The 25,496-nt window shown below is 36.5% G+C and overlaps 3 protein-coding genes across 3 annotated transcripts; 1 reads left to right on the forward strand and 2 right to left on the reverse strand.

Annotated features, from left to right (window-relative positions):
- Window positions 1-852: 852 nt before the first annotated feature.
- On the reverse strand, window positions 853-3,063 carry LOC110113369 (putative pentatricopeptide repeat-containing protein At5g59200, chloroplastic). The gene has a single exon (XM_020845918.1). It carries the CDS (start codon window positions 3,061-3,063, stop codon window positions 853-855), a length of 2,211 nt encoding a protein of 736 aa, XP_020701577.1.
- A 1,702-nt stretch (window positions 3,064-4,765) lies between these two features.
- On the reverse strand, window positions 4,766-16,083 carry LOC110113378 (probable polygalacturonase). The gene is given in 7 exon segments (XM_028696656.1): window positions 4,766-5,600; window positions 5,833-5,903; window positions 6,767-6,941; window positions 10,536-10,649; window positions 11,529-11,585; window positions 11,588-11,985; window positions 15,794-16,083. Coding segments are annotated over 7 exon segments (1,743 nt in total). The 3' UTR covers window positions 4,766-4,962.
- Window positions 16,084-21,593: 5,510 nt separating this feature from the next.
- Window positions 21,594-25,237, forward strand: LOC114580129. Its single transcript, XM_028696657.1, has 6 exons — window positions 21,594-21,659; window positions 22,553-22,611; window positions 22,697-23,044; window positions 23,160-23,402; window positions 23,478-24,009; window positions 24,446-25,237. The coding sequence occupies exons 1-6, from the start codon at window positions 21,594-21,596 to the stop codon at window positions 25,235-25,237; spliced, it is 2,040 nt and encodes a 679-aa protein (XP_028552490.1).
- The last annotated feature ends 259 nt before the right edge of the window (window positions 25,238-25,496 follow it).

Here is a 25,496-nt window from a genome sequence, read left to right on the forward strand (position 1 = left end):
TGTTTTTGCTTGGTGTATGTTGTACCTAAAAAGTTAGTGATGCACAAGAAAAGATTTATAATTTGTACTGAGAATAATTGCACTGAGAATAAGATCATCAATGAAAAAGTTTCAAAAGAATGAGAATTTTTCTAAGTTTCATTATAAAATAGTCTAAGTTTTACTTTATGTATCAGGAGATCTGCAGACAATAGATGTAGCCACTTTTGTCGCCCATGAATAAAGTATTTTCTAGTATAGTTTTGTTTGCAAATCTGATGTGGTATTACCATATAAGAAACTAACACCTGAAATCTTTTCAGTAAACCAATAATCTCTCTAAAGCCATTAGATAAATATGACAAACCTAGTGGTCCCATTTCATTTCAATTTCATGCAGCAGCTATAACTAGTCTTCTGAGTTAATTTCTCTAAAGCACACTCTTATATCTCTCTTCATTTTACGAGAGATTATTTTGTGCGGTCACCAGACGATCTGGATGTGAATCAGAATACGCCACATCACCCAGTACACAATGGTACACATCACCAGTACACAGCTAAAAAGTGAGGTGGCGTGTCCTGATTCGCCTCCGGACGGAGTCCAGTGACCGCAAAGATGCACTTCTTCATTGGAAACATTAAAATTATAAAAAAAAAAAGTTCTATGTATACCAAGTTTGATGTTACAGATATGAGATATGGGGGTATACTATATCTTTCTCTTCAGTCTTATAAATCTACTTGGTCCAATCTAAGGTTGAAAAAAATCTTTTGTTATCTACAAAAGCAAAGAAAAACAACATTAGGGAAACAAAGAATTTCAGAGACCACTTTTCGATATATTCTACTAGAAAAGAAAAATAATTGATATCACGACAAATGAAGAGGGATTGAAGGTATTAAATTATTGAACTTCTGATAACAATAGTGTTCACAATGATCAGAATAAAAGTTGAAATTGGAAGCTAAATCTTCCAAAATAGAATAGATACCATCTCTCTCTGGATGGCTATTATCCTCCACACAAAAAACATGCACAGTGTCCTTCACCTCAATCCAGCTGCAACCAGGATCCTTCTTCACATCCAACCCTCTCAACCTCTTCCTGACCTTCATAACCTCCTCCCACCTTCCCAACTTTGCATAGATATTAGACATTACTACATGAGTAGATATGTGCTTTGAGTTCAAGCAAAGCAATCTCCAAGCAACCCTTTCTCCCACCTCCAAGTCCATGAAGAACCAACATGCATTCAGCAAAGATCCCCAGATTACACCATCAGCTTCAATTGGCATATCAAGGATGATATCCTCTGCTTCTCTTATACGTCCGGAACGACAAAGGAGATCGACGACACAAGCGTAATGCTCCACAGTGGGCGCCAATCCATAGCACTTCTCCATGGATCGAAAAAATTTCATGCCTTCATCGACCATGCCTTCACGACAACAAGCCATTATAAGCCCGACAAAGGTTACTACATTTGGCTCAATGCCTTGCTTGACCATCCTCCCAAACTCTAGCACGGCTTCAGTTCCTGATCCATGCTGCGCAAGACCATTGATAAGTGCAGTCCAAGAGGCGACATTTGGTGAAACAATCTCAAGAAAAGAGACCTTAGCATCAACAATGTTGCCACACTTAGCATACATATCAACAAGGGAAGTTCCACAATAAACATTGGAACCAAATGGAGACTTGCACAACTGAGCATGAAGCATCATTCCTTGCTTGAGAGTTCCAATGGAGGCGCAGGCTCGGAGCAATGCCGAGAATGTTGAACGGCTACTCGTTATTGGCACATACTGCATCAGTGTATATAGCTTAAGGGCCTCCACTGGTTCTTCATTCTGAACAAAACCAGATATCATTGAATTCCATGTTACTGTGTTGTTCTCTTCTTTTATACTATCAAATATTCTCAGAGATTGCTCGAACTCACCGGCCTTGTGGTACACAGTGATCATGGTGTTCAGGGATACAATATTCTTGCAAGGCATTTTGTCAAACAAGCTTTTGGCATCGGCCATTCTTCCCACCTGTGCATAAGCCTTGATCATTTGATTGTATGAGAAAGGGCAGGGGTTCAGCATTCGGCCGAAAACAATCTCAGCGTCGACGATCCTACCCGCAGATAAAAGGCCAGCAATAATTGCTTTTGAAATTGTTGAGCATGGGCTCGACATTTCCTCAAAAACCTGATGAGCATCCTCCACTGCATCACAGTGGCAGTAAAATTCTATTAGCGCTCCTCCGATAGGTGAGTCTGATTCAAAGCCACACCTAAGTAGACAAGCATGAACCATCGTCCCGAAATCTAATGATTCCAGCTTTGTACAAACTCTCAAAATGGTATCGTAAGTGAACTCATTAGGGATCGCCTCACGGCTTCTTACAAGAAAAACAAACAGTTCCAAAGCCTTGCCAAGGTCCACAGCAGAGAAGCTCCCAGAATAGCCAGATATTAAAGCTGTCCAAGAAACAACATCTCTGCTCGGCATTCTGTGAAACAATTCAAGGGCGTCCTCCATCATGTCGCATTTGACAAAACCCACAAGCATCAAACCCCAAAGCAGTGAATTCCTACAACAGAGCGACTCGAAAAGCAGCAAGGCATCGTTGATTTCAAAACTGGACGTATATAGATTGAGCAGAGCACTGCCAACAAGCTTGAAATCTTCAGATCCAGACTTGAAGACAAGGCAATGCAGCTGCTTTCCTGGCCCAAAAGAACCGGAGCGGGCACAGGAACTGAGGGCGGAAGAGAAGGTCGTTTCGTTGAGCCTTGTTTCGCTCCTGTGCATGCAAGAAACCATGGAGAGAGATTCTTCGAATCTGCCCCATTTGGAGAAGCCTGAGATGATTGCGTTCCATGACACCACTGTTCGGTCGGGCATTCCATCAAATATATGGCGAGCAGAATCAAGATATCCTCTTTTGATCAGACAGCTTATCTCAATGTTGGAAAGAACGATATTTTGTACAGTCTTCTTGCTTCGAACGGTCTTCTCAATGGTTTCTGGACGGAAGAAACGCAGGGCTTCAAATTTGCAGAGATTTGTGAGAGAACCCACAGACATAACCTTCTTGGTTGGCTGGCTAGTCCGTCGAGGCGACACATTAGGACTTCAACGAGCGGATCCGCTAGGTGAGTCCGGGAACCGACATGATTTTTCACGTTTTTTTTTTTTTTTTTTTGAAGGCTTTGTTTGGGATTTTTTTGGCTATTTTCTATAATAATTTTTTAGTATTAAAAAAATTAATAAATTTTTTTTAGAATGTAATAAAAAATTATCCCAAATGAAGTCTAAGGCTTCGTTGGGGATGACTTTCTTTATGCTTTTTAAAGCAATTTCCTAATATAAAAATTTTAATTTTCTTACTAAAAAATTATTTTAAAAAATAATAAAAAAGCTGTCCCAAACGAATCCTAAGACAACAAGCTTAGCCTTAAATTCACTTGCACACCCGTGCATACACGACTTCGAACTTATGATCTTATAATGAGAGCCGATATTCTCAACTATTAGACTAAATTAAAATGGGTTGTATTTTACATAATTGCTCACTGTTATCTACTCTTTGTGTACTTCATTTTATTAGATTATACAATGAGTATATCACTATACACTCACTATACAAAAAATGCACAATTATGATTTTGTTTGGGACTTTTTTTTTGCTTTATAAAGCAACTTTTTTAGTACAAAATTTTTTTATTTAAATTTTTTTTATAAAAAAACTACTTTTAGACATCCACACTTACAGCAACATTGTCTTCATTCCACGTCACTTGAACACATTTGATTATTATCTCATTGTTATTATAAATATATTATAAAGATATATGGTTTCTCAATAATCACATTATAATTATTAGATTTTACAAATTCTGTTGTCATTTGAAAATAATTTAATTTAATTTCCCCAAATGCTTCTTTAAAAAATTAAATTTAGAGAGAAATTTCAAAATTAGATGTTTTATTCAAAAATGATTAATAAAATTACTAGGAAAATACAAGATTAAAAGTAAATAAATAAAAACTTGAAGCCTTGTCTAATTTTCTCTTTGTATTTATCTCAAAGCCTCACTATCGCGTCCGGGCAAGTGTTTGGCCAAGAGCAAATTCATAATCCCACTCTTTACGAAATCATTTCCGTGCCCTTTGCTTCTCTACTTAGATTATCGTAAATCTCCATCAGATCCTTCACTTAGGCTTTATTGGGGAAGATTTTTTTACTCCTTTCTAAAACTATTTTATACTTAAAAAATTTGTTAAAATGAAAATCTATACTTAAAAACTATTTTAAAAAAAGCTATTTTAAAAATTATTAAAGTTTCGTTTGGGACATCTTTTTTACTTCTTCTTAAAATAATTTTTTAATATAAAAATTAAAATTTTTATACTAAATAGTTTAAAGAAGCAGTAAGAAAATCTTCCCAAATGAAGCTCTAATTTTTAAACTAAAAAATAACTTTAAAAAACAGTAAGAAATCTGTCCCAAACAAAACCTATGGCTTTTTAATTATTTTCTAAAGCAATTATTTAATACACAAAATTTTAAACTAAAATATTTTATACTAGAAAACTGCTCCAAGAAAGCGGTCCCAAAGGAAGCCTAAGATAATCGCCCCAAACCAAACCTTAGTCCCTTGGCTTGTTGGAAATCTTCAAGTTTTTTTATAGATTTGAACTTGTACACGTAAATTCATCTGGCTCCTTCATCAATAGCCCCAATTTGCCTGCAGCTTACAACTCATCAAAAGCAGAGCATGAAGAATATAAAAAAGACTGTTCGAGTTTTTCCAAGAAATGAAGCTTTAAAATTGAAAGCAGAAGTTACAATTAGTAAGTCGCAGGCTCTCAACACAGGAAACGAAATAAATGGACGTTGGAAACTTCTCACTACAATTCCCAACAACGACTCCTCTTCCTCAGCTCTAACGTAGCAATTTCATCAACATAAGGAACCTTACATCATATAGCATTTGCACATAAGTTAGGCCCATAAGGAGTAGCAAGCTCAGTACACGGTGAAGGCTCCACTTCCGAAGCAGAACCAGTTACATCCGCACACTTCCATGGCACTTCTTGCACCCGAACAACTTCAAATTTGATATTGGAGAGACAAATCCGAGTAAATGGCGAGTTCTTGAGGCCCTGAATTAAGCCTGGAAGCTGCACATTGTTTCCCCAAACGTCCTTCACTGTCAATCCATCAACCACTGGAACAGCCTTTGGATCGAATTTCTGATCAGGATGGTCTCCTACATTGCCTGCAATTTTAATTCCGATCCGGACGACGTTCATGTTAACATCTGTAACTGTTATGTTTCTGATGTAGCCTCCTCTTCCCTCGTTAGTCTTTATGTGGATTCCAAAGCCGGTGTTGCTGAGGTTTACGTGCTCGACAATGACGTCCTCGATGCCGCCGGATGTTTCGCTTCCCACGGCGACTCCGGCAAATGGTGAAGAGCCTGTGAGCCGTCGAATGGTGATGCCGGAGCTAGGCCGGCCATAGGCAATTCCATATTCGTCCCATCCGCTCTTTACTGATACGAGATCATCTCCTGTTGAGATGTAGTTGTCTTCAATGCACACATTGGAGCTGGAATCTGCATTTTATGTAGTTTACATATAAGAATAAGCATATATATCGCTGGGAACAGATCTCAATTAATAGAGAAATTATTTTGTGCAGACACCGTACGGTCTGGAGACTAATCAGAACGAGCCATATCACCCGGCACAGAGCAAAAAGTGACGTGGCGCGTTCTTGTTGATCTCCGGACGCCGTCCGGGATCCACACAGAATAATTTTTCAAGATAATGGCTCAAGAATAATACCGGGATCAATACCATCAGTGTTAGGAGAGTCACGTGGAGCCAATATGGTTACATTATTTATTACCACATTGCTGCATTAATGAAGAACATTATCAGATGCTATTGACTTGAAAATTCATATATGTTTTCTTAGCATCAATGTTAAAGAAGAATGGAAAGAATATCATGATAACAAGAGAGTGAACTGCTGCAACCAGTTGTCATGCTTGGTGATGCAACCCAAATTGCTAACATTAACAGTTATTTATCAGATGGTTATCTAAAGCTAGTTTGCATTCAACTATTTCCCAAAGAGAAAAAAAGCATATTTAGTACCTGAAGACCTAAACTGATTCCAAGAAAGTGGATCATCTTTCACTAAATGCGCATAATGAAATAAAAAACCATAGGGGATTCTCAAAATACCTAGTTGAATACTACTACAACAACAACATCAAGCCTTTATCGCACTACGTGGGTTCGACTACATGAATCATTTTTCACCATTGTGTCCTCTTAAAAGTCAAATTCTCGTTTAAATCTAATAAAGTAAGATCATTTCTAATATTTTCTAACCAACCCTTTTAAGGTCTACCTCTACTTTCTTAACATAAGTCAAATCGAATACCTCTACTATTCTAACCGGGTTATCGGAAGGCCGCCATTTTAAAATGGCTAAATTCTTTCTATTTACTATGCTTCAGATATATTACTTATCGAGTCTTGTGGCTTTCTTTGGACAGCCTTTTTATTGTTTTTTAGGTAGAAAGGTCAGCCAAAAAAATTATAGCATTTATTTGGATGAAAAAAAAGTGCAACTCTCTCCCTGTTTTTCTTAAAGTTTACAAAAGAAAATTTGCTTTTGAGAAAGCATACTAAAAATTATAGCAAAGAAAATAGTTTTAAAATGAAGATTTAAGGACTATAAAGAAATCATGCAGCTGGTTTTTCCTACCTGCAGTAAACAGGGTGAATGTTCCAAAATGGTGAATCCTGAAAGACCACATTAGAGATAATGATCTCCGTAGTATGCATTAATTCTAATAGATGAGGTCTTGTGAAGGGCAGTGTTCTTTGTCTCCACATATTCCACCATACAACACCTTGTCCATCTATTGTCCCATTGTCCCCTATTGCAGAAGTCCGACAGAAATTGAATGAAAGATGTCAGTAAGCAAATTCAAAAATAAATTTATTTGAAAAAAAAAAAGTATGAGACGTTATCATGCATGAGTTGGTGATGTAATCATTCTAAGGTTTTTTTTTTAATTTATTTATATTTAAATTTAGGGGTTGTTATGTAAGTGTTTATGCATTCATGATTTTTAAACTTGCTTTCATAAAGCCTCTTTATTTTCTCTTTTTGGATTAAGAAATAGAAAAATAGAAGATGAGCCCGAACTTTGTTTTTGTTCATGATAATAATAAAAAGAGAAAATGATCAAAATGATCTCTTGACTCTTCTTGAATGATCAAAATAGTCTTGAACTATATTAAAAGGACCATTTTGATCCCTCAACTCTTTAAAGAGGAGTCAAATAGTCCCACCAATGAACTATTTTGATTCATTTTTAAAAACTTAAGTGACCAAAATGGTCCTTTAATATGGTTAGGGATCATTTTGATCTTTCATAAAGAGTCAATAGATCATTTTCTCATAATAATAATAATATAAATTTTATTGGAATAAAACGTAAAAATGACATTAACCATAGTCCAAATATACATTATACCTAAGTTTGCAAAGAAATGAATTCACTTAAAACAAATAAACTTCACTGAAACTCACTTCTGGAATGAAGCTCAATCAAATTTGAACGCCATGCCAAAAGAATTTCGTCTTTAAAGGGGTCGATCCCAAATAATTGGACAAAGCTGCTGATGATAATGTTGGGAATGATTCAACATTTTATAGGGACATTTTTATCAAGAATTGAAACGTGATATTAGCAGAATATGTTTGACTACAGGGACTTAACATCTTGTGTGAATGATAGGTGATATGGCGGTTCTTTGGCATCATTAATTAAAAATAATAATAATAAGGGGGTGGCTAGAAGTGCGGGTACTAAACTAACATGCAGCTTTTTTTCTTTTCTGAACAGAACATGAATGCAGTTTTTTTTTTCTTGCTTTAGGGTTGGTGCTTTTAGACTTGTCCTGAGTTTATTTGAAAATCAAACGGGATTCTGTTCACATCCCAAAACCCGCATGCAGTAGAAGCAGTGGCAGAGCCACAAGAAATTATTCTGTGCGGGCACCGAAAGGTTCTCCCGTCCGGTTATGCTTGGTACCGAGCACGGTACATTTTTGGGATGACGTGATGCATTTTTATTGGTCTCCGGACACATCCGGACTCCGCACATAATAATAAATCCAGAGCCACGATGGGGGCATGTGGGCATTGGCTCCCACTGGCTATACAATTTTTAACAAAAAACTTATTAATGTAATTTTAGAAAGTATTTTAATATTTAAAAACAAAAAAAAAAACTAAAACTTGAAGGAACCAAAATCTTACCATCGCAGTGTCGTCTGCGTGCGCAGATCATCCTTTGATTTAAAAGGTTCACCATATGAGACCAAATAAAGCCTATAAAGACATTAGGGGTGTAAATGAATTAACCAAGGCTAACTCAAACATGACTCATAAGTCCAATGACAGGCTTGAGCTTGAGCTCAAATGGGAAGCGCAAGCTCGCCTCGGTAGAAAAACAACATGTTCGAGCTTGAGCTAGTAGCTCGAGCCATAGTTAATGATGGGACAAGCTGGAGAATGGATTGATGGGGGCAGCAATGGAGCTCAATGTATAAGGCAAAAGCAGAAGCTCGCTAAAGAATGCCTTGAGGGGGCATCCATCAAGATTCAGGAGCTCAATGGAGAAGGCAAGAGCAATAACTTGAAATTGAAACTTAGGGTTTTCACTTTTCATTTCTTTAAAGGAGGCACAAAATAGTGAGATGAGATTCACAATTAGGACCGTGGGAAATGGGAGCACAGTCAACAAGGTCGAGGAATAGATGTTAGATTCAAGTAGCTTGATGAGCAAACAAGTTGAGTTATACTAAACTCGAGATAAAGCTTGATTAATAACAAGCTACAAACTAAGCTTGTGGCTCGACAAGCCTAAATCTCATGCTCATTAGTGAGCAGAGTTTGAGTCAGCTCGTGAGTTTGTTTGGCTCACTTACACCCCTACATACACATTATCGAAGAAGTCCATATAAAAAGAGTTAAACTTAACCCTATACAAACCAACTAGTTCAAATTGATTTGAGGATCCTTCTTTTTATAAGCAAGGTTAATTCTTAGTGCAAGAGAAGGTTAACTCTTATAGTAAGGAGATAACGAAAACACCCTTAATTATAGTCTCTAGTGCTTAAGTTCAGTACTGATAAACTTTAGTTACATTTGAGACAAATTTTTACTACTTTGCTTTTCAAATCCCTGCTACACTATTGTTAGGCTATTGTTTTCTTGTGCTTTTCAAGAATTCATGTCGTTTGAACTAGCTTTTTATAACCAGATCTGCTAGAGTATCATATACTTGTATCCGACTTTTTCAAAAGGAAGAAAAACTTTAATAACCACAACAAATTTCAAAAAGTTGTTTTTTTTCCACAATAGTTATATATCTACTTTTACAAAGTACTACAACCCCCACAAATAGACCATTAAGTTAAATTCAAGTTCAAGTTCAAGCGAACATTGCTTGACTTAAATTAAAAATTATCGAGTTCAACTCCACTGAATTTGAAAAGGATTTATTTAGAGCCGAGTTGGCTCGACTGAAAATGACTCAATTTCTGACTTGACTAAAAATTGATTTCAAGTTTACTTCGAAATTACAATAAGTATAAGGTTGAAGGGAAGGATCAAACCCAGCATCTCTACCATCTCTTACAAAACACTAACTAAATGGAACAACAATTACTTTCTACTAGTATTATATCAAATATACAATACCAATAAGTTCAAACTGAGTTGAATTGAACTGAATTGACTGTCGAGCAAATAATTAAAAACTCAAAATATATTTCAAGCCAAGTACTCTAGCTCAAAAATAAAATCAAGCGAGCTTATGAGTTTCAGTATTTTTATCAACACTAGATAGGCCACACGAGTTGGGGCACCTAATATTAGTTCAAGGTAAACAACCAATTGAGCTCTAACCAACACCAATTTCGCAAAGAGCCAAAGACAACCATGATGACCCTCTAAATGAACTCAACTTCAAATATCCTAAAGCTTGGACAGTTGGAAAACCCTTTACATGCAAGCTTGAGTTATGGCAATGTAGGTATTCAGTGGGGACAATCCATCAGAACTTAATTATTAACTTGAGCTTTAGAGGGTTCTCCAAGGGGCAGGGGCAACTGCACTCAGGGGAGATATTAGCCTCTTTTCAATGTTGGGTTTGGGAATAGTTCCAACCCTTACTTGCCTTATGCAATGCAACCTGGATAAAATACAATTGCCGCCATACAAATATAAAATAAATAATAAAAAAAAATCCAACCAAGCAACCAGAGTAAAGTATATATAATATGAATAGACCCCGAAAAAAAAAAACCAATGCAAACCATAAAAAATGTTCGGTAATACTTCTTCAACCCTAAAAACAATAAATTTTTTTTTTTTTGGGAAAAAATAAAAAAAATTAAAAACCATAAACACTTGACACTTCGAAGTCTGTGTATGTAAGCAGTGCAGATAAACCAACCTGTTATAATAACATCATTAAGCCCGTCGCCATGAATCAGACTCATATATCTCCCACCCGGTTTCTCGCGGCCTCTCCCATAAGATGGCAAAGGATCAATCAAAGGCCAGCTCTCTGCATCCTACACCAAAAGTACCATAAATGCGAAGGTCAAAGAACACATGAGAAAACTCCTAAAAGCTTCTACCGGCAAAATTTAGACTCAGATTCATAACGATTTTTTATTTCTTCCAATCTATTAATAAACTTTGCAAATGATATGTTTTGGTTAGATTTTTAAAAATAAGTATTTTAACTTTTTACAATTTTATCCGTGAAAATAAAAACATAATTTTTTTAAAGATTTTTAAAATAATTTTAGAGTTTTAAATATAAGATTAAAGTTTAATCACATCCAACAAATCTGCTAATGCAAAATCTGGGGAATAAATCTTCAGACGTGTGTCATATAACAGATATTATCGTGCAACAAGAGAGATATATGGGCTGTTTGACATCCTATTTTAGACAGCATTCAAGCAAAAATTAACTTAAATCCTTTAAAAAATAGTTTTAAATCCTACTATTCTGATAAATCTAATTTCAAATCCAGTATTGATTAAATCCCATCATGACAGAATTTAACGGATTAAAAAAATTATCCCTTATTAAATGTTAAATTTCAAAACAAGAATTTAGCAAGATATAAATGTTATCATGCCAAAGAATTTTCAGATGTTAATCCTCTCAAGTTTCACTAAATCTTGATTTACCGCATTTACTAAATCCTAATTGTTGCTGAACAGCACAGTAGAGATATATTGAGTGTGATAAGTCAAACCGCCGTGGTATGCCGACCCTCTATCTACATGCAACCAAATAGAGGAAAATGCTATGATGCCCACTTACGAACTAAAAAAAAAAATCTTCCAGCGCAACCGCCGAATGGATAGCAACACCGGTATTTTCTGTTAGACCTTGAGCACGATACATCGCCGTTTCAGAATCCATTACCTGTTGTGGCCCTGATGACCGCGCCTTGGCGAGAAAAGGTCATGTAGCTGGTGAGATAACGCTCCAGTGAGCCCAGACTCCGGGCAGGGAACGTAAAAGAAGGAAGCGTACCGCCGGACGATTCAAGTGCTCGATCCTATAGATCGCCATCCTATTCGAACGCCTTCGTTATCAGCGTCCGCCCGTCTCCAATCCTCCAAAATCCACAATCGATATCGTCTCCGCCCGCATCTTCATCGCACGATTCCCGACCACGTTTCCTCTCCAAACAACACATTGGCAGGAGGAAAACCAAGCAGTATCAGCTTGAAGCATTTTCGAGTTGCAACCGACAGCGGAAGACTGCGCGACGTCGATGGCCGCCAAAGTGGAAAGAGCCAAACCGTTAGAATCTTCCTCAAGAAGGATGCAGATCTTTTTTCCTTTCTCGCCAAGAAGAAAATCCAAAATCAAAATGCTAGAGAAATGGAAAGCTCAAAGCAGGTTGTTTGGCGGACTGCGCGTTCTTTAATGGCGATTTATGCCACTTACAGTTACTGGTCTGATTAAAGAAATGGTGAGGGGAATTTATGAGCAGCAGAGCCGCAGCATCTGCGAAATTAATTTATCTGCTTGGTGGCAGGATAAGATGTGATGAGGTTGGAGGATAAAACTAATTGATTTTTTTTTCAATACATACAAATTATTTAATCTATAAATAAAATTACTTTTCATTTTTTAACATTATTTATAAATATTAAATTTAAACAATTCTAATGCAATTCTTTATTTTATTAAATTTCCTCGTAAGCCTCAAATATAGCGATAATGTGTTCAAAAACATGAGAATCAGTAACTTTGTAAAATAGATAAAAATTTGATGATTACACATAACCCGTTATCTTGTAAATTATGAGCAATTTTACAATAATTTATTGAAAAAATTAATTTTTTTATGTTTCTAATATAAAAATAATTAAAATATGTTGTTATTGTATTTCTTAAAGAAAATATATCTAAAAATTTATTATATGCATCCTCTAATTTGAGTTTTGGGATGGCATTTATTAAAAGCTCCCATTTTAATTTATATTTTTAAGAAAAATGACACTCCTAATCATCAAAGAATCGACAGACCGTGATTTACATATCAATATATCATATTTTTAATTAATTACAATTTCTGTGTCACTTAATATATGTTTAATAAATAATTAAGGAATTAATACTAAAATTATTTAAAAATTTTTTATTTTGTTAAAAAATAAATTTAATTAAATTTAATAAGTGAAAAGATTATTTTATTTTAATTTAAAAATAAATATATAATAATTATAATTTTTTTGCTTAAATTTATATATAACTATAATCTGTATAAACTCTAAATGGTGTTATATAAATTTTTTTTTATTTAAAAAAAAATATTTTTCATAATTTATCATGAATTAGATAAAATAAATTCAACTTATATTATTAAGATTTAAAAGTCATAATTAATTATTTTTACTTTATCAATAAATAAGTAAAATAATTACTTGAATTTAACAAAATTTAAAATTAAAATAAATGATTTTGGAGCAAATAATTTAAAAATAATTACCTTTAAAGCAAAAGGAAAAAATGTTTAAACTAGCCAACTAGGTATTATTAAGACTTTAATAATGTAATTAGGTATTGAAAAAAATAAATTTAAAAATAGGCAAAGTCGCCTATCAAACATGCGATTATTGTTAACTCAAACTTGTTGAGTCATGTAGTAGTTGTCGAGCTGACAGACAACTTATTAAACAAATTACTATTGTAAGTTGTGCGTTAAACGGGCAGCTTGCTACAGTAAAATATGAAAATTAATTAAAAAAATAAGTATAAATATATATTAAATGAACATATTTAAAAATATTTAAAAATAAAATAGAGACAAAAAATGAAGTTAATATAAACTATAATTTCTTTATTTTAATAGTAGTCAATAGTTTAAATAAATATATTTTTTATCAAATATTGATAAAAATGAACTTTTTTGTTTATTTTGATATTATTAAAATTTGAATAGGCATTTTTTAATGGATAATCATTATATCGAAAATTAGAGCGGTTCAAAAAAAATAACGATTCAAAGTTTTTTCTTAAACACGGGCTTTGAAAGTAAATATTATAACCCTATATTTTTATTTAAAAATATATATTTAAATTATTGACTTATATTAAAATATATAAATTATATTTTAAATTAACTCTTTTTTTGACTATTTTTATTTTTAAAATAAATTTAAATTATTTTTTTAATATGTTTTCTACCTATTTTATTTTTAAATTATTTTTCAAAATTTATTGGAACAAGACGATCGTTTAACGTGTAACTTATAATAGTAATTCTTTTTAAATAATTCGCCTATTAGTATGAGGCATCATTTGAGAAGACTTTTTTATTGCTTTTTAAAGCACATTTTTAGTAAAAAATTAAAATTTTTTAACTAAAATTATATTTTAATAAACAATAAAGAAGTCGTCCCAAATGAAGTCTGTGTCAGCATTGATCGCCCTTTTGATGGAAGGTTTTACTTATTCTGAAATTTATTTTTTCGATATTTAATTACATTATTAAAATTTAAATAATACATAGTTAAAAAATGATGTTGATCGAATCTAATGGCGGATTATTATTTATTTTTTTGTCTCGAGGGTTCATCACATTTTGCGCTATAGTTATCGGAGAGATTATTAGGTACGGAGTGCGGATGGGGAGAACCGTCCGCACAAGCTTTATTCTACGCTAGGTACCGACACTCGGTACCGTTGGATACCACTGGGTACCGCTAAGTACTCATATTTGTTCTGTCGGTGGTCACTCCGCACCTAATAATTTTTCATATTTATCGGTCCCCTCAACCGACAATTCTCCAAGCTGGCATTTAATAATCATATTCAATTCTGCATTATCATGTGCTGCAGTGGAACACTGTTGTAAGTATAATCAGGAATCTTCTTAATTATTTTAGGGCAAATAATATATAGATCATGTACTATAAATTAATCATGATACGTCAGCTAAAAATTCCCTTATATCAAACATCAATTTTGATGTAATTTTTTTATTGAAAATTTTCAGAATTTTGTGGCCCAATGAATATTTTACTTAAATTTATAGTCTAATTTAACATTTTCAAAGAATAAATCCAACGATATAAAGAAATAATAATCCAATTTTAGCTCAAATAAGTTCAGATCAATTATTTAAAACTCTATTAAGAACTTGATATATTAATTGGAGGATGAAATAATATTCAAATCTGAAATGGTTATGTTTTTTTGGTCAAATTGAGTGTCTCAAAGAGATAAAATTGATCCCAAGTCTATTTGATTCTGCATCATTATATCACTTGAATGATGAAACAATCGGATTTGAGCTAGGAATTGATACGAGTTGTGCTTGAGTGTTTTAAATGTCAGCTATATTAGATAAGAGTGTCACTTTTGATTAAGGGTGTAAGTGAGCTGAGCGGGCTCAAACTCGACTCGATAACGAGCTCGCAAGTCGAGTATATCGAGTTGCACGAGCTCGAGCTCGACCTCATCTGTTAAATGAGCTCAAATTCGAGTTTGATGAGACTTGACTCACGAGCTGGCTCATCGGATTATTATGTTTTTTTTAAAATTAAATAATTACTATTTTCATTATTTAAATGTTAAAAAACAAATAGATTACTAAACCTGCAGCCTTTGCTGCAGCAATACTAAATACTAGAACTCTGGCAGCGTTTATAAAAAATATATAAAACATTGCGATATGTTACCAAGGGAAAAAAAACTGTTGTAATTTATTACTCAAATTAACTAGTTCAAGTCGTTTCTCCACCAGGAAAAAAAAAATGCAACATACGCTTTCAAATGTGATGGCGTCTGACGCTCCACAAGAAAAAGGATAAAAAGAAATGCCTTCTTCTTCTCTGGTTGTGATCGCATCGGCGGTGGCTAGTTCTTTTGTGACGAGCTCATGAGTTGACTAGCTGGAGGTTGCTTTTATTGTACGAGTCAAGCTCGAGCACACCTTTTGAGCTTGACTTAAGCTCGAGGTCGAGCTCCTGATTTGGCAGGCAAGCTGAACCCTAAGTCTCTGGGCTCCGTTGAACCACCACCTGAGGCTCTGAGCTCCGTCGAACCACCACATGAGGCCCTGGGCTCCGCTGGACCACCACGTGAGGCCCTGAGCTCCGCCGGGACACGACCTGAGGCCCTTAGTTTCACCGAGCCACCACCTGAGGCCTTGAGCTCTGCCCAACCACCACCTGAGGCCCTGGGCTTCGTTGGACCGCCACCTGAGGCTTTTGAGCTCCGCTGGACCACCACCTGAGGCCCTAGGCTCAACCAAACCACTACCTAAGGCCCTGCGCTCAGCCAAACCACCACATGAGGCCTTGATTTCCGCTGGATAACCACCTGAGACCCTGAGCTCCATCGGACCACCACTAGAGGCCATAAGATCCACCAGACCACCACCTGAGGCTTTGAGCTCCGCTGAACCACCACCTGAGGCCCTGGGCTCCGATAGACTACCACTTGAGGCCCTGGGCTCCATCGAACCACCACTTAAGGCCTTGACTTCTACTGGACCACCGCTCGATACTGAAGTTCTACCGAACCACCGCCTAAGGCCCGAACATCCGCCGGACCACCACTTAAGGCCCGAAGTTCTGCCAGATTACCACCTGAGGCCTGGACTTCTGCCGGACCATAACCTGAGGCCCAGAGTTCCGCCACACCACCACCTGATGCCCATTGTTCTAATGGCCCACCACTTGATGCCCAGAGTTGTGCCAGACCATCACTTGACGCTCGTAGTTCCACCGAACCACCATATGATACCTGACTTCCACTGGACAATTGCCCAATGCTAAAATTCTGCCAAATTAATGCTAAGCTACCAACTAACGCCCAAATTTTCAAGTAGCACTAGACTTCTGTTAGTCCATCAAGTGACAATGTACTTTCATCCCTATTTGTCACTAGATTTTAACCAAATGATTGACATTTGTAGACTTTCGCCGGACCACCACCCGAATTACTTAGTGACGCCAGACCTTCATTCTCATTTATAGTTAGATTTCAACCATACGGTTGGTATTTGTAAATCTGATTGCCCTCAAGGACGAGTCATCCTGCTGTAATGTACTCAAATTCTAGTATAATCATTTTTAATTGGGCCATGCCCCATGGTTTTTCCCTTGCCAGGGTTTTTTACATAAAAATATCTTGTGTTCTCTGTGTGTGTGATGGATATACGTATAACGCTAAGACGCAATATTTTAACTCTATCGACATGTACATTCTAGCCCGCAACAATACTAAAATTGATATGATCTTATTCTAAATAAGCATAAACCAAGCACCTAAATTATAGTAGAAAATTTTATGATAATAATTAAAGAACAAAACAATATATAAATAAGAGAAGAGAATGAAACAAGGAAGCAATAAGAGATGGAAGAGAGTTCTATTGCCACCAGACTCCTCGACGACCGCCAGACTTCCACCTGTCAGCCAACAGACACCGGAGTTCTGCCTGACTTCCAATTGACACCAGAGTTTTCCCCGACAATCTACTGATGCCGGAGTTCTTCCCGAGAGCCGATCGACGCCGGACGATTGACGCCGGATTTCTACCCAACTATCAATAAAAGTATGATTTCCACCCGACCACCAAATATCGACGGATTTTCGATCTCCGTTTGTAACTAACTTTCAACATGGGAGTTGATTATTGTAATATGATCGCCCTCAATTTCAGGGACAAAGCAGCTACTTGTAATCAAAGTAAACACTAGTGAATCCTTTCAATTGGGCGTGACCCCGAAGTTTTTTTTCCTTTTCCAAGGTTTTCCACTAAAATAATGGTGTTCCTTTTTTCTTATATTTGTGTGCTAGATATCCGTACAAGGATAAGACAAAAAATTTTCTAACTCTATCGTCGCGTATATTCTAGCCCGCAACAAGTATGAATACATATATATGTTCTGGTTAATTCTAATTAACCAAAATATAAACAAGGAGAGGAAGATTAATTAGTTATTCTCCTGGATAATGTGCCATAGATACTGAAATATTTTTAGCTCATAAGAACTTCGTTGAGTATTTGAGTTGGATCTTGACAATCAGACAAGAATAGTTTGAAGATCGAAGTCAAGAGATGGTGATGATAATTATTAATAATAGTAGTCAATGGTGATTGCGAGAAAATGCAATAGAGTTATGTAGCTCTATCATCTTTTGAACTTCATTTATAACTTCTTTGAGAGTGATATATTAATAACATTAGCCAGAATCCAAAACACTTCGTCGGTGTATATTAATCCTCTTGATTACATATTGTTTAGTTAGCATTTGAGTGTTTTAGTAAACTCATAATTGAATGACCTTCAACTCGATGTATTTGTCTCATTAAGTTGTTTGATTTAACTATCAAGCACACAAAATTTGAAAACTATTTGATCTTCGATTAATATTATGAAGCCTCTCAATATCTTTCAAATGCTTAATTTGGATTCACTTGGAGTCAAATTGGATTATCGAGACATTTAATTTACAAATAAATTTATTGAAATCAGAGCTTGGATGGTTCTGAATATAATTTTGAAAATATTTAGTTCAAATGTTATCTTGAGAGTCATCCCTATTTTTGAAAACTACCAATGATAATGGATTATGAAGTATATAATATGATGATTTTGGAAGCATTCGGTTTCAACATATATAACTTATGTTATTATTATTTTTAATTGTAGCTTTAAGTCTGCTTATTAGCTCTAATGACTTCTCCAAATCTCATTGGAAGCAAATAAGTTGATCAAAAATCAAGATTTTATTTGGAATGATTTTTTTAATGCTTCTTAAAGTAGCTTTTAGTATAATTTTTTTTTAAAAAAAAAAAATCTTTAAGAAGCAGTAAGAAAGCCCAAATCTAGAGTACTGTTACACAATAAATTGCGAACAGGAAGAAAAAAGAGAAACTCCAACATAACTAAGGGAAGAAAACATATGAAGAATTTACAAACCTTCAAACTCAAAAAGGTTCCCAAAGTAAGCAAAAGGGATTAAAAGTGTAGAGACGGAATGAAAGAGTAGAAATATAGAGACGGCTTTGCAAAAGAAAAAAATTAAAAGATGCAGAGTTAATACCTATGAGGAAGAAGGCTATGGAGAATTATGATTTCTTTTTTCCACAAGACTTCAAAACTTTTAAATTTTTTTTTTCTATGACTGAGCCTTACTATTATGAATAGTGATATATATTTGTTTTTCTAAAGAGTAAAGGGAATGTATGGGCAGTCTCTTAGCTTTTTCAAAAGAGTCATTTTATTTTTATGACATTTTATGTAGGGTTTCATATAAGCAACGGAGAATCTTCCAACAACCAAGAAATTCTTATTTTTTAATTAGATTTTATGCATTTATTTTACATTTCTATAGAATTGAAAAATTAAATAAGGGCATCTCCAACCCTAAACCTCATTTTCCACTCTAAAATATCGTAAAACTTCAAAATACGGTAGTTCATCTCTAATGGAATTCCATTTTTCTTTTTTGCAAGCTTCTTTGCAAATGTAATCATCTCTCACCTGTTTCGCGTGCTTCCTGCAAAGCCAAGCAGAGTGCGAAAGTAATCACTTTTTTTGGGCGTTGGTGAATAGTCGGACGTCAATATTGACGTTGTACTGTTCACCTATAATTTTTGGCATGAGATTTGAAGTACGAATGTAGTAATTCACAGACCACATACAATGATATGTTTGGGGCGGCTTCACTGCTGCTTTGCTTTATAAAAAGCTGATAAATAATGGTTTGGGCCATCACTGATTCCCGCGACCTTTCATTGCGTCCTGCGGGTCGCTGCTTTTCCCTGTTCTGAAGGGCAAAAATATCGTAAATGCCCCATTCTACGAGAGTGCTCGATCATTTCCGATCTCCCTCATTTTTTGAATAATTATTAGTTGCGGAGTGCAGACGGGGAGAGTACCGTCTGCACAGACACAGGGTACCAAGCGGTACCTAGTGGTACCGAATGGTACACAGTTGAATTTTATACTAGTGTGCGGACGGTTCTCCCCATCTACACTCCGCACCTAATAATCTCTCCTCATTGTGGGTGATGTCATTTCGTGACGATGCCACAGAAGCTGCTGTAGCGCGGGTGGCGGTGTTCGACTACGACGCGTAGGCTTGTTATTTGTACAGCGACTTAGTCAAGTATCTCGCATCTTCCTCCTCCCTGGACCGAATCAGCTCTGCACCCTAGCCTCGTATCTTCGATCTCCGGGCACTTCCTATCTCGCATCTGACGCAGAATGCAACCGCGAGGGCAAGCTGGTCGTTCGCGGCCAGCTTCATCTGACGCCTACCTCTGAAGAAAATGAGCGGAGGAGACCTCGTCTATTTAAACCTTAAAGTCGGGGCCATTCGCAGGCCATCAAAGCATCAATGGACCGAACTCATAATCTCTTGCTGTTACCTCGCCGGAGGAGAAAAAACCGAGCTTTCTCGATCTGCTCCATTTTTTTCCTGCTTCAGTAGTTCTTATTGCGGCGTTGAAGCAGATCGCCTTTAAATGCCGACCTGAGAACATGGCTTCCATCAAGTGAAAGAAGTAGGATCCAAACCCTGAAAAATGTCTCGACAAGGTCCGTGAATTCACCCATTCATCAGACATGCCCCAAGTAGATGGATGCTTATGCTGGGTGCTTAATTATATTACCTCCTTAACGAGTTCGAATATTGTCGTAAAGAGCAGGAAGCTTTTGAGATGGTCTGCCCATTGTCTGAGTATGCATGTTCCAATGAATTACACTACTATTATGAATAACCAGAAAAGTGTTTGAATCCTCAAACTCTTGGCTACTTCTGAAGCTTATATTGCCAATACATTGTAGATTTTTCTGATTCTTTTGAGTTTACTGCAAAGAATAACTTCATTTACTCTATTGATATTCATCTGTCGATATTTATGTTAATTTAAGGTCATTAGAGATCTAAAAGAAAAAAACATCACTTCATTCTACCATCGGGCCTATCCTTTATTCCCATGTATTCATCCTATTCTCAGCTTTGGACTCTACCCAGCTTCATTCCCCTTTGTCATTTTTTCACTGAATTGTGATTTTTTATGTCTTTCTTCACAAATTTGTTTCATTTCTGCTGTGACTGGTGGGGGGATTACTAGAGCTTCTTCTCCCAGCAACTGTTTGGTTTTATTTGTGATTTTATTGGGCATTCTCGTGAATATATCTATATGCATTGCAGATATGAAGTGAACTAACTTTGAGGTAGACAATTTTATGGATTAATGATAAATTGCTTATAAATTTCATAATCTGAGGCATGCAAATGGACTTTTCCCCCAATAAAAATTTCTACTTTAGTTTCAGTTGTATATCGAAACAAGGCAAGTTTTTATTTATTTCAATTTTTCAAGTAGTAGGATGTTAAAAATGTTGCTTAGTGGTTTTTAAATCCTTGTGTAGCTAAAGAGTTCTTTTTTATAGCTTTATCATTGAGTTAAGATAGTTTATAGTTATACTTGGAAAGGTTAATTCAATATAATTCCATTATGCCGTGAATCTGTGTTAGCGAATACATTATAACTCTTATTCTGTACCAACACTTATTTACCATTGTACTCACTCACGCCTATATTAAGGCTCCTGTAATCTACTTTCATGGCATAGAAATTATATTTTCTTTTTTTCTGTCTCAGCTTCGGCTCGTCTTATCTCCCTGACTTCTTCTCTGTTCTAGCTTCTTGGCTGCTCTTTCATGGTATCAGAGCCATTAATGAGGGATCAAGAATCATCTTCTTCTTCTCCCACCCTCCTCCACCAATCTCGCCGGAGCAAATACTGATGAACCCATCATCCCAGCACCCCTCAAATTTCTTGTGTCTAACATCAAGACTCTTCTTCCCCACCCGCTTACCCCAGACAACTATACAATTTGGAGAATTCAAATTCTCCAACAATTTAATGCCACCAGCTACGTCGGACACCTCAATGGCACAATCCAGCCACCGCCCGACACAACCTCCCCTGCTCATGGCACATGGATGCTCACCGACAGCACCCTGATTTCCGCATTGTTCTCGACTATCTCTCCCTCCATACTGCCGTATGTCATCATGGCAACCTCCGCAAGAGATGTCTGGACGACTCTTGAACGCCGACTTCAGCCCGCTAGCCGCTCTCGAGTCATTCAACTCAAGAACGAGTACACCACATACAAATGAAGAATCTATCGATGCAGCAATATCTTACCCAAGTCAAGACTATAGTCGACAACATCGCCGCTTCCGGATCCTGTTCAATCTGAAGCAACAAAGAGTTTGCAGTTTCGTTTATAATTTCTGGAAAGTTCAAATGGATATGAATTTAATTTGTTTGAAGCAGTTTTCAGTAATTTTGTTTGAAGCAGCAAATTGTATATACGGCTGAAACTTTCCAAATTTTGTTTGAACATTCGTTAAGTTGTATAAGATACAACTGACTTGTAAATTTTGTTTGAAGTAAAAGTCATTTTAAAAAATATTAGGAGTTCTTTGATATTTAAAAGTCATAAAATATTGATTTTTTTTTTAAGTCATAAAATATTGATGAAACAATACTTTGATGAAAACTCGAATTCTGAAATTATGTAATGTACAAAATTGTTTTTTGAGATGAAGGATTTTATAAAGTTTTGATGGTTTTGACTGTTTTGATTTTCTTATTCAGTTTATTTAAGCAAGTAAATTTTTTTTAAAATATCAGAATAATGTATTAAAAATCAAATTTTGCAAAATAAATATTAGAAGAAATATCAATTTATTAAACAACCTTTTTAGACCTATATTATGCTGCTTCTGATGCGGTGCATCCATGCGTAACACTGACCCAGGGAAGTATTAGTTATTATTAAGACTTTTACTAATATTACTATTTATTGTTTAAGTTGGTTAGGGAGCATGTGCTCCACTACTTTCTTTTCCATAGTTAGTTATTATGCTTTATACCGCACTTTTACAGTTCAGCCCTTTTGTAGTATGGCAGGGAGATTGGTTTTATACCATGGTCGATGACTATAGGCATATAGAAAAAAATATACTCAACAGAAGTTGCTACTGTTCCATTGAAATTCCTTTTTTTTGTTCCTCTGTTTCTTCCTTGCAGGTGCAATCAGCATCATCTTGGTATCAGAGCGAGGATGGCAGAAGGGAGTAACCGGGTGGCTGTCGGAGATGCAAACAGCTTAGAAGCCCTTTGGGCGGAGCACACCAGTTTGGTGAAACAAACCAACGAACTCGCTACAGATATGTATCGGCTCTTTGGGGAAGTGCGACGAGAACTGAGAATGATCAATGCTCGTTTAGATCGGAATCAAGCCGCTCGTGCAGAAGGTCAGGCTACCTTGCCGGTCGCGAGACGTGGATTCGTGGTCGATAGAGATCATCATCGGAACACTCAGACACAGGAAGTAACAGACTCCGAAGAAGAGCTTGAAGGTGGTCGTTCTGTGCAGTTATCGGAATCGGAGGAGGAGCTAGTACCAAATCGGAGACGACATCAAACAGGAAGGAATAGACATCCAGGGGATTTTCGAGTGAAATTAGATATTCATTTTTTTTTATGGCAGATTGCATATTGAAGATTACCTTGATTGGGAGAGGGCAGTCGAGACCTTCTTTGAGTACATGGATATTGATCCGGAGAGGCAGGTGAAGTATGTTGCCTGTAGGTTGAAAGGGGGCGCTAGTGCTTGGTGGCAACAAGTCATTCAATCCCGCAGACGGGAAGGCAGGGGAGCAGTGCGGAGTTGGTTGCGGATGAAACAACTACTCCGAGACCACTTTTTACCAACTGATTATGAACAGATGTTGTATGTGCAGTATCAACATTGTTCACAGGGAGCTAGGACTGTGAATGAATATACTGAATAATTTTATCGGTTGAGTGCTCGAAATAATCTCAATGAATCGGAGAACAAACTGGTTGCACGATATATAGGAGGATTGAGAGATTCCATCCAAGACAAATTAGAATTAAACACGGTCTGGTCATTATCACAAGCAGTAAATTATGCTCTTAAAATTGAGCTGCAATCAAAGAGGCATTCAGCCAATCGGAAAATTCGGAGGAGCTGGGAACAACCTGTTGAAACTAGCAAGGTTATTGTGCAAAACTCAAACACTTACAGCAAACCGGTGGCAAATCCAACGGCAGTGGGACAACCGCAGGCACCTGGTCCAAAGGCATTTGAGCCCAAGGGAAATATGAGATGCAAGGTACCAGTGAAAGAGAATCATTATGTTAGACCAACTACTTTAAAATGTTTTCGATGTTTTCAACCGGGCCACAAATCAAACGAATGTCCCACTCGTGCTCACCTACAGTTATTGGATGGAGAATTGGAAGAAGATGAAGGCAATGTTACAGAGGGTGTCGTAGAGGAGATTGAAGACGTGGCCGATGATGATGGTGAACCTGTGTTGTGTGTATTGCAGAGACTCCTCTTAGCTCCTCGACGACATGCTAAAACTTAGAGAAATGCACTTTTTAAAACAAAATGCACTATCCAAGGAAAAGGTTTGTGATGTACTCATTGATAGTGGATGCACAGAGAATGTCGTCTCTCGTGCAGTTGTGCAATCACTGTAGCTTAAAACTGTGAAGAGTCCAAATCCGTATAAAATAAGCTGGGTCAAAAAGGGAACAAAAATCTCAGTGACGGACATGTGTAAGGTCTCATTTTCCATTGGCAAACACTATATAGGTGAAGTGCTTTGTGACGTAGTGGATATGGATGTCTGTCACTTAATTTTGGGCCGGCCTTGGCAGTATGACGTTGGAGCAATATTTAACACTTATTCGTTTGAGTGGAAAGGCAAGTGATTAAGGTTACTACCTTGGGCACTTGACCAGGATGCAAAGGTTACCAGCTCTCAAAACATACTATATTCTGTATCTGGCAAGAACTTGCTGAAGGAATGGAAGGAGTCCTTCTGTATCATGGCCTTGGTTATTAAAGAGCAAAACGAATCCCCACCTCCAGTCAAAATTCCTAAAAGTATTGATTTGTTGTTGCAGCAATTTTCTGATATAGCTCCACCGAAACTGCCATCCGGACTTCCACCTATGAGGGCAATTCAACATCAGATTGAATTTTTACTGGGCTCGTCATTACCGAACCTACCTCATTACAAAATGAGTCCCAACGAACATAAGGTTCTGCAACAAATCGTGGCTGAAATGTTGGAGAAACAGTTGATTCAACCGAGTTTAAGTCCTTGTGCCGTACCAGCTTTGTTAGTACCAAAAAAAGACGGCAGCTGGAGGATGTGTATGGACAGTCGATCAATAAACAAGATCACTATTAAATTCAGGTTTCCGATGCCGAGGATGGAGGATATGCTAGACAAGCTATCAGGAGCACATGTGTTTTCTAAGCTGGATTTGCGAAGCGGATACCATCAGATCCGAGTCCATCTGGGTGATGAATGGAAGACTGCATTCAAAACGCGCCAAGGCTTATACGAATGGAAAGTGATGCCATTTGGGTTGTGCAATGCGTCGACCACATTCATGCGCTTGATGAATGAAATACTAAAGCCTGCCCTGAATCGTTGTTGTGTGGTATACTTCGACGATATCCTAGTATTTAGTTCTTCATTAGAGGAGCATATTGAACACCTTACAATCATCTTTGAGATTTGAGAAAGAATAAACTCTTTCTGAATTTGCTCAAATGTGAATTTGCAACCTCACGGGTTGCCTTCTTGGGTTTTATTATATATTCGGAAGGCATCATGGTGGACCCGAAGAATGTGGCGGCTATTGTGGACTGTCCAACACCCCGAACTTTGTTTGAGATTCGCAATTTCCATGGTCTGGCTAATTTCTACCGCAAATTTATTAAGGGGTTCAGTATGATTATGGCACAAATTACAGATGTCTTAAAACAAACCCAATTCTC

Source organism: Dendrobium catenatum, unplaced genomic scaffold, assembly GCF_001605985.2.
Source record: "Dendrobium catenatum unplaced genomic scaffold, ASM160598v2 fragScaff_scaffold_800, whole genome shotgun sequence".
Taxonomy (NCBI): Eukaryota; Viridiplantae; Streptophyta; class Magnoliopsida; order Asparagales; family Orchidaceae; genus Dendrobium; species Dendrobium catenatum.